Below are 14,749 nucleotides of genomic sequence, written 5' to 3'. Positions count from 1 at the left end.
TCAGGTATGTTCAAAAAAAGAAAAGGAGTACCCGTGGCACCTTAGAGACTAACAAATTTATTAGAGCATAAGCTTTCGTGAGCTACAGCTCACTTCATCGGATGCATCCGATGAAGTGAGCTGTAGCTCACGAAAGCTTATGCTCTAATAAATTTGTTAGTCTCTAAGGTGCCACGGGTACTCCTTTTCTTTTTTCCGAATACAGACTAACACGGTTGCTACTCTGAAACCTGTTCAGGTATGTTAGCAACAAGAAGAAAGTCAAGGAAAGTGTGGGCCCCTTACTGAATAAGGGAGGCAACCTAGTGACAGAGGATGTGGAAAAAGTTAATGTACTCAATGCTTTTTTTGCCTCTGTCTTCACAAACAAGGTCAGCTCCCAGACTGCTGCACTGGGCAGCACAACATGGGGAGGAGATGAACAGCCCTCTGTGAAGAAAGAAGTGATTCGGGACTATTTAGAAAAGCTGGACGAGCACAAGTCCATGGGGCCGGATGCGCTGCATCCAACAGTGCTAAAGGAATTGGCGGATGTGATTGCAGAGCCATTGGCCATTATCTTTGAAAACTCATGGTGATCAGGGGAAGTCCCGGATGACTGGAAAAAGGCTAATGTAGTGGCCATCTTTAAAAAAGGGAAGAAGAGGATCCTGGAAACTACAGGCCAGTCAGCCTCACCTCAGTCCCTGGAAAAATCATGGAGCAGGATTCCTCAAGGAATCAATTCTGAAGCACTTAGAGGAGAGGAAAGTGATCAGGAACAGTCAGCATGGATTCACCAAGGGCAAGTCATGCCTGACTAATTTAATTGCCTTCTGTGATGAGCTAACGGGCTCTTTGGATGAGGGGAAAGCAGTGGACATGTTGTTCCTTGATTTTAGCAAAGCTTTTGACACGGTCTCCCTCAGTATTCTTGTCAGTAAGTTAAAGAAGTATGGGCTGGATGAATGGACTATAAGGTGGATAGAAAGCTGGCTAGATTCTCAGGCTCCACGGGTAGCGATCAATGGCTCCATGTCTAGCTGACAGCCAGTATCAAGGGTCGGTCCTTGGGCGGTTTTGTTCAATATCTTCATTAATGATCTGGAGGATGGAGTGGATTGCACCCTCAGCAAGTTTGCAGATGACACTAAACTGGGAGGAGAGGTAGATATGCTGGAGGGTAGGGATAGGATACAGTGGGACCTAGACAACTAAGAGGATTGGGCCAAAAGAAATCTGATGAGGTTCAACAAGTACAAGTACAGAGTCCTGCACTTAGGATGGAAGAATCCCATGCATCGCTACAGACTAGGGACCGAATGGCTCGGCAGCAGTTCTGCAGAAAAGGACTTGGGGGTTACAATGGACGAGAAGCTGGATATTAGTCAACAGTGTGCCCTTGTTGCCAAGAAGGCCAATGGCATTTTGGGATGTATAAGTAGGGACATTGCCAGCAGATCAAGGGACGTGATCATTCTCCTCTATTCGACATTGGTGAGGCCTCATCTAGAGTACTGTGTCCAGTTTTGGGCCCCACACTACAAGAAGGATGTGGAAAAATTGGAAAGAGTCCAGCGGAGGGCAACAAAAATGATTAGGGGACTGGAATACATGACTTATGAGGAGAGGCTGAGGAAACTGGGATTGTTTAGTCTGTGGAAGAGAAGAATGAGGGGGGGATTTGATAGCTGCTTTCAACTACCTGAAAGGGGGTTCCAAAAAGTATGGATCTAGACTGTTCTCAGTGGTAGCGGATGACAGAACGAGGAGTAATGGTCTCAAGTTGCAGTGGGGGAGGTTTAGGTTGGATATTAGGAAAAACTTTTTCACTAGGAGGGTAGTGAAACACTGGAATGCGTTACCTAGGGAGGTGGTGGAATCTCCTTCCTTAGAAGTTTTTAAGGTCAGGCTTGACAAAGCCCTGGCTGGGATGTTTTAGTTGGGGAATGGTCCTGCTTTGAGCAGGGGGTTGGACTAGATGACCTCCTGAGGTCCCTTCCAACCCTGATATTCTATGATTTAGATATAGAAAAGTGCTTTGATACTACAGTAATGTGTGCTATACAAAACTATAAGATTCATAACTATTTTAGGTTATATTTAAAAATGTTTTAGCTTTTTTTGCCTCTGAGGTTTGTACATTTGGGCTCAGAGTAACTAAGACTCCTGGTTTTACAGGAGGAAGACTAAAATAAAATGGAAAATTTTGTATCTTGATTATTTCATTTCTGGCGTTGTCTTCTGCCAGTTCTGCTGTGCTGCTCTTCTGGCAATAACAGAAATAATTTATACTTGTCCACTGGGTTCCTGGGCTTGGACACAATCTTCTAGAGCTGTATTGGAACACTTATGTCTTATTAGGTACATGAAAACTCTTAATAGCGATGCCTTATATAATGTGGTGGAAAATTAACCATGCGTTGTGCTTGAAATCAGAATTGCCTGAGGATCCTTTATTCAAGTATACGTATACAGGGAGAGTCAGCCATAGCTGCTCTGCATAAGCAGAAAATACAGGAGTTTATATAGCTGAAAACCACAATTTGTTAAGCACACTTTCTTTAACAGCATTTTCCCTTATTTGACATATAGTGCAAGCTCTAACAGTAGCTTTCCTTATTTGGGATATAGCAAAACAAGCTTTTCCTGTTATTGACAGGTTGTTCTTTGCGGTTAATGGGTCTTTCCTAATTTCTAGTTGTGGGATTACATTTCTTAAGCTGTGCTGTTGTAACTGTCCCACAATGGAATTTTCCTCAGCCTCTTCTTATGCTTTTAAACACAGTTAGCTTGACCAAAGGTTTTTTGGCCTACTTGGGAAGTTTAGGCCTACTGGATTTTTCCTCCACAATAACTACACTAATCTATAAAGAAGCCATTCTAGAAATACCTGAAAAACCTCTCTGTGTTGGGGTGGATTGGAGGAGAAGTCTGTCCCAGAAAGGAAATCATCAGGTAATAATTTTTCTGTTATTGATCTCTCCTCCAGTCTGAGACATTTGACATGTAGTGAACAGTAAGGAAAAATGAAAAAGGAGGGAGAAATAAGTATGGAGAGAAAAGTAAAGGACTCCCTCCTCTAAAATTAGTAGTAGTTATCTATTTTGGGATCACTAGGGCTCTTTTTGATCTAAACATTATTTCCCTCCCCAACCTGTCTTTTTCTGAAATTATAGCATTCTGAAAGCATGCACCAAATATTCTACTAAAGTAGAAATTTGCAGCTTATTGCTATATTGGAATAGTGTGAAATGAAATATTATCTATTTTAGAATGTAAATTGCTGATCACTTTCCGTAAAGGACTTCCCCTCTCTGAAAGCTTACTTTTACCTGTTCTATTATGGCGTTTAATCCACTGATCATGCTCCTTTTCCTGTCACTGACTCCATGATCAATAATCCAGTTTCTCAAATCTAGACTCAATCACCTCTAGAATGTTTAATTTAATTTGAAGATATTAATAAATTATGTAAACGTCTACCTTATTATTTAGCCAATATTCCTCAAATTTGTTGAATGAACAAGTATTTGCAAAGGTTTTGTGGAGCTTTGTGTATTTCCCTCTATAACGGTTTTATTCATTACGCCATATGGTTAAAAATATTAAGCTGTATGTATTGCTAAGGGAGTTCCGGCATATACGTCACTTCACAGAATTTGAGAGCAGTATGTACCCTTGGGGGAAGCACAACAGTACATGCACAGCATTATCCAAGTCCACTGCCAAAATCTATACAGTGGATCTTACAGAGACACTTCCTAAGTCTCAAAGAATTCCAAAACGAGTCAAGTTAATTTATCTGCTTTGTGAGCTTCCCCTCGTATCAGATACTACCATTCATTGATATTTATCTAGGAGCTAGCAGGCAACTCTGTTTGAAACTGGTTCAGAAATATATGTTGGCTATTTGCTACTGATGTGGAAAGCCTATGCTCCCTGTTCTAATTTCATTAATTAAAAAGTAGGTATCTGTTTGAAACTGGTTCAGAAATATATGTTGGTTGTTTGCTAATGATGTGGAAAGCCTATGCTCCTTGTTCTAATTTCATTAATTAAAAAGCAGATAATATTGCTCAGTGAAAAGAAATATCTAAAACTAGTTTGACCCACTGTTTTGTTTAATCTTCCCTCTAACACAGAAAAGAGGCCACTTTTGATTTTATACCATTAACTTTAAATAATTTTTCATCCTGGCTTTTCTTACACACAGGCATTCGGTAAAAGATGACAAACTACCAAATATGGCAGGCAAACATTTCATTCTCAGTCTTTGTGGCATCTTAGTCCTGTACAGATTGAATAAGTCTTTGAGGATTTTACACCATTATGAACTAGTACATTGATGAAGAAGAATGAGCCTTGCATGTTTGTGAGTCAGTACACATCTGGATACAGCCAGCAATTTATTCCTTCTTTTTCTGTTTCCAGCAGTAAGATATTTGCTATGGAAGCTGCTTCTTGTGAACCAGAATCGAAACTGACTTTAATGGGGATGAGAACTATAAACTCTACTCAGTTTTCTGTTTACCTCAACAGCGCACCTGAATGTTAGTTTCTAGATTTAAGGCTGATAAAAGGAAAGATGAAGGAGTTCACACCTCTGAGTAATTATTTCAAACTGCATGCAGACTCTCATTGAAAAGGTTTTCTCTGTAATCATGGGAACCAGAAGTGGATTGGGATTTATTTTTGCCAGGAAGGCCAAATAAATAACATCAAGTAGGCTGGATACAGCCCTTTGGGTCCTGGGATTGATACTTTTGCTCCATCTGTACTCTCCAAGTGATTGATTTGGAGGGACAATGTGTTCTATGGGTTGAAAATTAGATTGTGCATAGCAATAAATGATTTTCTATCTTTTTATCTCCTCTTGAGTTCTTGAGAACATTTTTACCTAGTCTTTACATGCTTTTTGTGTAATTGTGACGTTCCCCTCTGGTGTTGTCCGGACCGGTAATCTGCTAGGTCACTCTAATCCTTGACTCTGGGAGCCAGCCTTACCCTGCTCTGCTGTGAGAACCCCCACTCCTGGGCTGTTCAAGCACAGCCTCTGGCATGTAAGCTGCTCCTTGGATTGTGCAACCAAATAACACTAGCCAATATCTTCAGTCCCGGACACAACCTTAGGAACCTCTGTCTTGCAGTGTCCAGTTCTGTCAACTGGATGCTGCATGCTTATATGAGTTTTTCAGTTTAACAAAGAAATTGATATGTACCAGGCTTGTTATCCCAAGGGGAGCCTTTGACACACTTCAAACCAAATGCACTGCTTCAGGTAGAATAAACAAACAAGTTTATTAATTATAAAGATAGATTTTAGGTGATTATAAGTCAAAGCATAACAAGCTGGATTTGGTCAAATGAAATAAAAGCAAAATGCATTATAAGCTGATCTTAACACTTTCAATGCCCTTACAAACTTAGATTCGTCTCACCACAGGCTGGCTAGTTGTCTTTCAGCCAGGCTCTCCCCTTTGATCAGCGCTTCAGTTGCTTGGTGTGGTGTCTGTAGATGTAGGTGGAAGAGAGAGAGAGCATGCCAAATGTCATTCCCTTTTATCATGTCCTTTCCTCCCTCTTGGCTTTGCCCCCCCCCTTCAGAGTCAGGTGAGCATTACCTCTTCGCAGTTTCAAACTGACCAAGGAAGTGGGGTGACTCCCTTGAGATTCTAACAGATTCTTTTGTTGCTGCCTAGGCCAGCGTCCTTTGTTCCTTTGAGACTGGGCTGCGTTTGTCCCATACCTGCCCTGATGAGGTGTGAACTGCCTCTCTGCTCTTGGAGAGTTTTTGCCTGGGTTTATTTTAAGCCATGAGGACACATATTTAGCCTCATAACTACATACATGAAATTATAACCTATAACATTACTATAATAATAATGCTCAGTGCATCATGAGCCTTCCGAAGACACCCGACATGACAAACTTTGCATTGGATACCACACAATCATTTTACAAAGATGAACATGGGGGTGCTGGTTGTACCCCCGAGGTACAGAGCGTCACAGTAATCTTTCTATATTAGCATTCTGAAAACATTCTTTGAGCCCATTAAAAATATGACTGTGAACAAGGGTGCATATTTTGATGATGTTTTTTGTGATGTGAACTCATCCACCAGGAACTGGACTGAGACTACCAACTCCTTTCACAGTGGTCATCCAGTATTTATGTTGAGGTGCTGAGCTGGCAAACTGCTATGTATACTTTCCTTTTGTTTTCAGACATGTTTCTGGTGTGTAGTACAATGTAATCAGAATAGAAAACCTTATTCATGTTCTCTTCCACTTCCTCTCACCCCCCCATATTCCAAACAGGTAATAAAGAATGCTCCTGTGAAGACGTTTGCCAGTGCTACCTTCAGTTCACTTCTGGATGTGTTCCTGTCCACAACTGTCTTCCTTGTACTCTCGATCACCTGTTTCCTGAAACATGGGATGGCCCTGTCCCCTCCCCCACCTGCAGCAGTTGTGGTGTTCATCATTGCCATCCTGCTAGAGGTGCTGTCTCTTATCGTCTCAATTAGGTAAATAAAGTGAATCAGAGTATGGGAAATGGCTGGGGTCTCAACCCCCAAGAACTAAAATGGTGGCTGGCTTGAAAACGTTAGTTTTAAAACAGCTTCAGGAACTTGCTCTCCCAGTCTGTGGGGTTTGGGGAACAAGGTGGGGAGGGGTGCAGAGAAGAAAGATGCTGTTTTGCCTACAACTCAGCAATTGCTGAGTAAAAAATAATTTGAGGTATTTTTTTAATTAAAAATAGAATGTTGTACATACTGAATCTTTCACTGCCTGCTGTAGTGCATTATGATTTACCAGGATTTACCATACTGGATCAAATCATTGATCTGCCAAGTCTGGTATCCTGCCTCCAACAGTGATCTGTATTTGATGCTTGAGAGAGAAGTTAAACTCTTTCTTGATACCTGCTCCAAAAGTCATGCTGTCCTACTCCATCATGGAAGTGAAGAATAGAATATGACAGGGATGTAGCAATTATTTAAATATGGAGACTCTTATTACACCAACTGACACACACAGCTACATAGAATGTAATCTCCTAAAGATGTGTAGTGGTCAAAGTGTTGTTGGTCTCTCAAGACCTTCTCCTTAAGAGTCGATAGATTTTTTTTCAGTTACTTGTATGTGTTTGACAAGTTATAGCATCCAGAGGCTTTAGGACAGCATCTTCCCTATAGTGCTGTTTTCTCCAGCATTCAGTGAAGACTTAGAAGAGCCTCTTTATATAAAGCTCCTGACCCTCCTGTTCCGAGCATGCCATGTTAAAAGCAAATTAGTCACTAGGTCTCTCCTCCCTACTCTTTCAGTGGGAAAGCCTGCTCTGCACCACACCCAGAGTCTCACTGTGAACTAGGGACAGACTTCCCAGGGCCTGCTTCCTGCATTTTTCTGAAAGAAAAGTTGAGTACATTAGGAGAACAAGGGAGCCCTGATCTTTGCTCCTTTTGCTTCAGCCTTGATCCCCTAACTACCATTGAAGAGAATAAGTGATTTTTTTTTTAAAAGCATGGACTTTTCTGCCCCCAGGCTCCTTCCTATTCCCCATGGCTGTGTACTCAGTTATGCTGCCTTGAATGCACTTTGCATATTAAGAAAATACTAAATTCATTATGCTGAAATTCTTCCGATGTGTTTCTTAAAAAGATCTAGTTATTGGTTTAATTAAACAGTACAAACAATAGAAGATTTCAGCTTGGAAATGGAATCTGCCTCCCTTGACCAGCCCCTTTGTTCAATCCTGCAGCTGACTGAGAACCAAGCTGGCCTTTGGTGCAACTTAGAGTAGGTAGAGGCCTCTTTTGAGCCTTTGTAAGACCGACATCAATCCTGCAATACCTGGTAATCTGCCACATCTTGTATAAGATCCTGTGGATTTCAGAAGGTGCAGGAAGCAAACATGAGAGGGGGATCAAGAATCAAAATATGGAACTTGGTGGAGCAGAAACGCTGGGCAAAAAGGAGAGGTGACTTCAAGCGGCTGGCTGGGGAGACAGGAACCAGTTCCTATTTCTTACATTCACAGTGCCCTGTCAAACTTAGGAACTCCACCAAGGATGCTGCTCCCTGCCCCTCTGTGAATGTCACAGACATTTAAAAAACATAACAAAACAGAAACCCTAAAGAAATTCTCACACAAAAAAGGTATTAATCTTGTGGCAAGATAGTGTGGGGCTAATTATGCCCTCATTTACATCTGTGAAAACCCATTGGGTTTGCATAGGTATTACAGGATTGGCTTGTAATTGTAAATCAGCAAACAGATGATGCAGAAGAATAGAATACAATCCACATTCTTAGTTATATTAGCTTTGCTGGTCCTACAAGAGTAAAAAGCAGTAAACATGTATTTGTCATTAAAATAAACGTATACAAATTATGAATACTTACAAGAAAGACATCTGTTGAGTAAGAAGATGCAAGCTTTTACACAGTCATTTTGCAGAGGTAGAAATGCATTTTAAGAATACAGTGCCTACCCCAGCAGAACCCTGGTCCTTGGCTGGGGACTTTTGCAAAATAAATAATATTGTTTTTAAATAACGCTACACAAATACTGTATCTGGCAAGAAACCATCATTTGAAACTCAGGAAGTTCAGCATTAAGATCTAACTTGGAAGAAACTCAAATGTAAGATTTGTTAATTAAGGCACCCAATCTTAACTCCACCCTGTAGAGAGGCCAGTTTCCAAACTTTCTTTTTTCCTTCCAAGCCTGTTTTGTAAGATATGTGAATTTTGCATTAAGGTTTTAAGAAGTCTGGTATCTAAAGCTGCAGACATGTTACATGTGGAGAAAATATTAGGCTAATACAGCTTGTGGGTACAATGTCAAAAATATTCATCACATGACCTTTTGTTTATTATTTTTGTTCTAATTTCTTCAACACTGAATATGATTCTTCATCACCACACTAATCTATGCTATTTTCATGCAAGTGCTATAAATTAATGATCTGAGCGTGTAGGCTTTATATGTAGACACACAGATTCTGAGTTAAGTGATATTCTGGAATTGGTGACACATGAGATCTTAAGTAGAGAGGGGATGATTGCATTCAGTATGCTATTTGTGTAATCAGGAATTGCAATTGGATCGTGCACGACTGCAACAATGACCAGAGACAGCATAACTACTGTGCTATTTTAAAAAAAAAAAAAAAGCAGTCTAGTTTTTGTGGTCATTAATGAGGTGAATTTATGTGGACAAATAATGGTGGTGTTCTCTTTGAGAATTGCTACTGGGACAAAATTAAATGTTGGATGCCTTGATTGTGCATTTCCATATTATTAAATTATTGGGTTTCTTTTAAGTTTAAACTTAACTCTGAATGTCTTGGGTTTGTAAAAGGGGTTGTTGTTTTTTACATCTACAACATACCTTTAATTTTTTGTTTTGTTTTTGTTTACCCTAAGTTACTGACATAGACTGTTAAATGATGTAGGGGCTTTTGAAAATTTTATTCTATGTCCCATTTTCAAAAGTGATTTAGATACCTACAAGCCCACAGTTCATTGAAAGTCAATGATACTTAGGTTCCTAAGTGTCTAAATATCTTTTGAAAATAGGACTTGGGCTCCTGAGTCATTTAGGTGCTTTTGAAAAATTTACCCCAGCTCTCAAACTTAGCTCTAGCTTGGAAAAGAGTTTGTCTAAGTGATCTCTTACATTTGAAAAGCAAGCATCCAACCTTGAGATGCATATCTTATGCAGTTCCATCTTTAGAAATCATTGCTGTCTGAGATTTGCAATAAATAATGCACTGGCAATACAAAATGCTACCATTTATCCCATTTATGCTAATAACCATTCACAGAATATTTATCAAGTATCAAGAAATGTAATTTCTGTACAACTGCTATTCCTTTATATAAAGTAATAGCCACAACAGATAGCTCATTTTTGTAAATAATTAGTAGATTGTTATGCTACTAGTTTCTCACTCCAGATATCTTCAGCAAAATATCTTAGTATATAGTTCTAATTTTTTATCAAGTCCAGTAATCAAGAGTATTCAGTGCAGCTTTTATGAGCCAGGGCCTGGTCTAGCTGGAATGAAGAGGGGTTGAAGGGTGTTGAACAATATGTGCCTATTAAGCTACAAAAAATTAATACTTTGAAGACTTACTGGAATGTTCATGCCAAAGGAGCATCATGTGGAAGGGAAAGGAAATCCCTAAAACAAGTAACCTTTTTTAACATCGGCATTTATTATAGTCCCGTCCAATAATAACTTGTTTGAATCTCTGTAAGTGAAACATGCAGTTACTATGGAAATTGGTGCTATAAGAATTAAATAAATAAATAGATTTTTCTTGGTATGAAACCTCTATTTATAAGTGGACAGGAAGTATCATCTTCAGCTGCATAAATGCAATGCAAAGAATGTCCTCCCCTCTCTTTGAAATCTGGCTGCTTTAGCCCCCCGGTGCAGTGTAATGAAACTTGGAGTCTGATATTTTATTTTATAAAATGTAATGTGTCTGAGAAAATGGGCATGGTGCAGCTACAGCTTTGTAAGCATGAAGTTTCATTTCAACACAATGCTTGCATACAAGTGAAATTGTAGTCACTTTCCTTAGGGGTTGTGGAACTATTGCACAAGAATACTGTTCATAGAATTCAGCCCGTTATGCCTAGGAGCTTTCATTATCTAGGTATTTTTGGCAAGAACCTATTCTTGTTCTGAATTAAAGGTCAGTATGAATGAGATTGCTGGAGAGAATGCTATATCTGTGACATCCTTATTAACTGGAGTTTCCAGAGACAACGAACTCTGGAGCACCTCAACCCCCATTTAAGTCAGTGTGAATTGGGGGTGCATGAAAATCAGACTTGTGAGGAGGGAGAGTTTGTTTGTTTCGGTTTGGGTTTTTGTGGGGGTAAGTGCAGTACCCTTCTAAGCTATATACATATTTTAGTGTTAAGAAGTCGATTGCAACCTTAGCAGAAAGAAGCAGAAAAATAGTTGTCTGTTGGTTGGCTCTACAAAGTGCTGTGTTTTGGCTATCTGCTGCCGGAATCACCTCCTTCATCTTACCTCAGTAATAAAGCAAGATATATTGATCATGCACTTAATTGTGTCAAGATAATATAGCCTATAAGGTGGATTTTTAAAAAAAATTCTACTTATTTGAATTGGCTATAAGCAAAACGTTTTCTCTGGAGCTAGAGATGAGTGAGCCAGCTCTAGGTTTTGGAACAAATTGATAGATTAAACAGTAATAAGTCACCAGGACCAGATGGTATTCGTCCAAGAGTTCTGAAGGAACTCAAATATGAAATTGCAGAACTACTAACTGTGATATGTAATTTATCACTTAAATTAGCTTCTGTACCAGGTGACAGGAGGATAGCTAATTTAACATCAATTAGTAAGCCTAATTTAAGTACAAAACAAATTGGATGAAACTATAGTAAAGAACAGAATCATGAGACACCTAAATGAACACTTTATTTATTTGGGAAGAGTCAGCATGGGTTTTATAAAGGGAAATCATGCCTCACCAATCTATTAGAATTCTTTGAGGGGGTCAACAAACATGGACAAGGGTGATCCAGTGGATATAGTGTACTTGGACTTCAGAAAGCCTCTGACAAAGTCCCTAACCAAAGGCTCTTAAGCAAAGTAAGCAGTCATGGGATACTGATCCTCTCATGGATCAGTAACTAGTTAAAGGAAGGAGACAAGGGTAGGAATAAATGGTCAGTTCTTCTTTGAGTGATTGCTCATGTGTATTCCACAATAGGTATGTGTGCTCGCCGGAAGTTTTTCCCCTAGCAGTACCTATAGGGGGGAGCACCTCCCGCGACCCCTTGAGTGGCGCCTGCCTGGTGTGGTATAAGGGGAGCTGTGGGCTCCCCCCACCCTCAGTTCCTTCTTGCCACCAGTGAAGGTGCATCGGAACTACTCTGTTCCAGCTTTGCTGTAGCTCTTCCCCAAAACTGTTCGTTTGTTCAGTGTTAGTACCTGTAGTTAGCTGTTTAGTTAGTCAGTGAGCCCGGGCCAGGGCATGCCCCACACCCCGGGGTTTGTCATGCGGGTCTTGTAGGTGTTCTATGCCAAGAAGTGACCTGCACGCAGACTGTTTGCGCTGTTTGGAAGAAACCTGTATCAGCGAAAGGTGCAAGATTTGCAAGTCTAAGCCTCGGACCAAAAGAGAAAGGGGCATTAGGCTCCTGTCCATCCTGATGGAGTTGGCGCTGACCCCAATTCCGGCACGCCACTCTGAACCGGTACCTGGCACTGAGGCGTCGATACGTGGCAACCCTTCGATGCCATTGACCAGTCAGCACTGCTCCCCATCCACAGGGCACCCCAAGAGGGCCAGGAAGACTCCCTCTTCACAGTGGCACCAAGGGAAGTCTGGGACAGAGGTAGACCCATATCGGGCAGTCCTCAATCCCCATTGGGCCCCAGGCTTCTGAACTCACGTTGAACGGAGTAGCCAGGCCCCTTCAGAACAGGCCTCTCCAGATGTCCAGATACCATCTGCGCCTGAAGCCCTCCAGGCGGCCCGAGACGTTATGTCCATGCCAGTGCCTGGAGCGCCGCTGATGTCATCCCCACGGTCCAGAGGCAAGTCACCGCTGGGATCTCCACAGTCTCCTCCATCCCGGTACCAGTCTCGGTCGAGGGAATGTTCCTGACGCCGTTCACCACCCAGCGACCGTTTGGGGCAGAGTCCATGTGGATCGCCCTCGACACTGACCAGATTGTCTGGCTGAGTTCCGGCCAGCTGGGACTCTAGATACCGCTTGTCCTCAAGGAGCGAATATCGACAGGACTGTGGAAGGTGTTGCCAATGGTCCTTGTCTCGGAGGGGGTACCGCAGTCGGTCACAGCCCGGTCGTCGATGCCATTCCCACTCGGACTCCCGCTCCAAGTCTCTACCAAGACATTGCAGCCCCAGGCGTCGATTGCCAGTGTCTCACTGTCGTGGGTCCACCCATCGAGGCCATTCGCGGAGCAGCTGTTACCATCGGTACCAGTCCTCCACATAGAGATCGCGGTCCCGTGGCCGACGTAGATCCCGGCGCTGCCACTTCTCCTGGTCCAGAAACTGCAGCAGATCTTACGCCAGCCCGGCCTCCATTCGTAGCCATCCTTCGATGGACCAGGCCAGCCAATCCGAACAGCCAGCCCCACCGGTGCCTCAGCAGGTGCAGTAGCACCAAGCATCGTGGCCGGCCCAATGGTACCAGTGGGCACCGTGGCCTCCGGCGCAGCACCTGGTGGGAGCTCGCTCGGTGGCCGGAGCTTCGGAAGCACCGTCTGCCTCCCTCTCCAGCTCCCAAGAAAAGGGTTGGTGAGACGTATGTCCTTGGCACCATGCCTGGAGTCCATTCAGATGGTGGACCCTCCGGTGCCAGCCAATACTGAGAGCACCGCACCAACCTCCTTGCTCTGCCCCACCGGAGGACTTCAGGGCCCATCAAGAACTCTTAAAGAGGGTGGCAGTAAGCCTCCACCTCCAGGAAGAGGAGATGGAGGAGCTCTCAGAATCTCCGTTTAACGTGCTGTCCCCATTGGCACTGGACAGAGTGGCCTTGCCTTTCCCTGAAGGGGTGGCTAAGATTTCAAATGCCCTGTGGCAAACACCGGCCTCATTGGCCCCCATCTCTAAGAATGCAGAATGCAAGTACTTTGTACCCACTAAGGGGCATGAGTACTTGTATAACCACCCAGCACCCAACTCCCTGGAGGTCGAATCGGTCAACCACAGGGAATGGCAGGGCCAGCCAGCCCTGACACCAAAGAACAAAGACTCTCGGAGACTGGACTCTTTCAGAAGGAAAATTTATTTGTCTTCGAGCTTCCAGTTACGAGCGGCAAACCATCAGGCTCTTCTGGGCCGGTATGAATTCAATCTATGCGGCTCCCTGCCCAAGTTTGAGGACTCCCTCCAGGAGCATGATAGGAAGAAGTTCAAGGCGCTAGTGGAGGAATGGACAGCGGCTGCTAGGACGTCCCTGCAGGCAGCCTCAAATGCTGCGGATACAGCCGCACGATCCATGGCCTCCACGGTGTCCATGAGACGGGTGTCATGGCTCCTGCTCTCTGGGCTGTCCAGCGAGGTACAGTCTTCCATGCAGGATCTCCCATTTGACAGGAAAGCTCTGTTTGTGGTGGAAACAGATACAAGCCTGCATGGCATGAAAGACTCCTGCAAAACCCTCCAAACTCTGGGCCTCTATGTCCCGGCTCTGGCAAAACCGAAGTTCAAGCCGCAGCAGATTCCTGCCCAGGCCACCCTCCCAAAGTATGAGGCCGCCCATAAGAAGCAGCGGGACTATAAGAGACGCCCTCAGAGGCAGTCTCAGTCTGCCCCCCAGCCTGGGTCCTCCAAGGGCAAGCAGGCGGGGAAAAGGCCCTTTTGATGGGACACTTGGGGGCACCCCGCCAGTCCTCATCAGGGAGTCACCCCCAATAAAGCTCCCCTTCTCCAAGCAGTTGTGTGCTTTCCTCCTGGAATGGTTGCGGCTAACCTCGGACTAATGGGTCCTCAACACCATCTCCTGGGGTTACACCCTCCTGTTTAATTCATAGATTCTAAGGTCAGAAGGGACCATTCTGATCATCTAGTCCGACCTCCTGCACAGCGCAGGCCACAGAATCTCACCCACCCACTCCTACAAAAAACCTCAGCTATGTCTGAGCTATTGAAGTCCTTAAATCATGGTTTAAAGACTTCAAGGAGCAGAGAAACCTCCCTCAAGTCACCCATGCCCCATGCTACAGAGG

The 14,749-nt window shown here is 43.2% G+C and overlaps 1 protein-coding gene across 3 annotated transcripts in view; it reads left to right on the top strand.

The window, feature by feature from the left end:
• Window positions 1–14,749, top strand: part of ADCY9 (adenylate cyclase 9) — a 193,110-nt gene that overhangs the window by 146,325 nt on the left and 32,036 nt on the right. For all 3 annotated transcript variants that reach the window (XM_038419131.2, XM_038419130.2, XM_043493204.1), the window contains one exon: window positions 6,303–6,511. In XM_038419131.2, the coding sequence (XP_038275059.1) occupies window positions 6,303–6,511 (209 nt within the window). The remainder of the gene's footprint in view (window positions 1–6,302; window positions 6,512–14,749) is intronic.

Source organism: Dermochelys coriacea, chromosome 10, assembly GCF_009764565.3.
Source record: "Dermochelys coriacea isolate rDerCor1 chromosome 10, rDerCor1.pri.v4, whole genome shotgun sequence".
Taxonomy (NCBI): domain Eukaryota; kingdom Metazoa; phylum Chordata; order Testudines; family Dermochelyidae; genus Dermochelys; species Dermochelys coriacea.
This window is presented reverse-complemented; position numbering and strand designations above follow the sequence as displayed.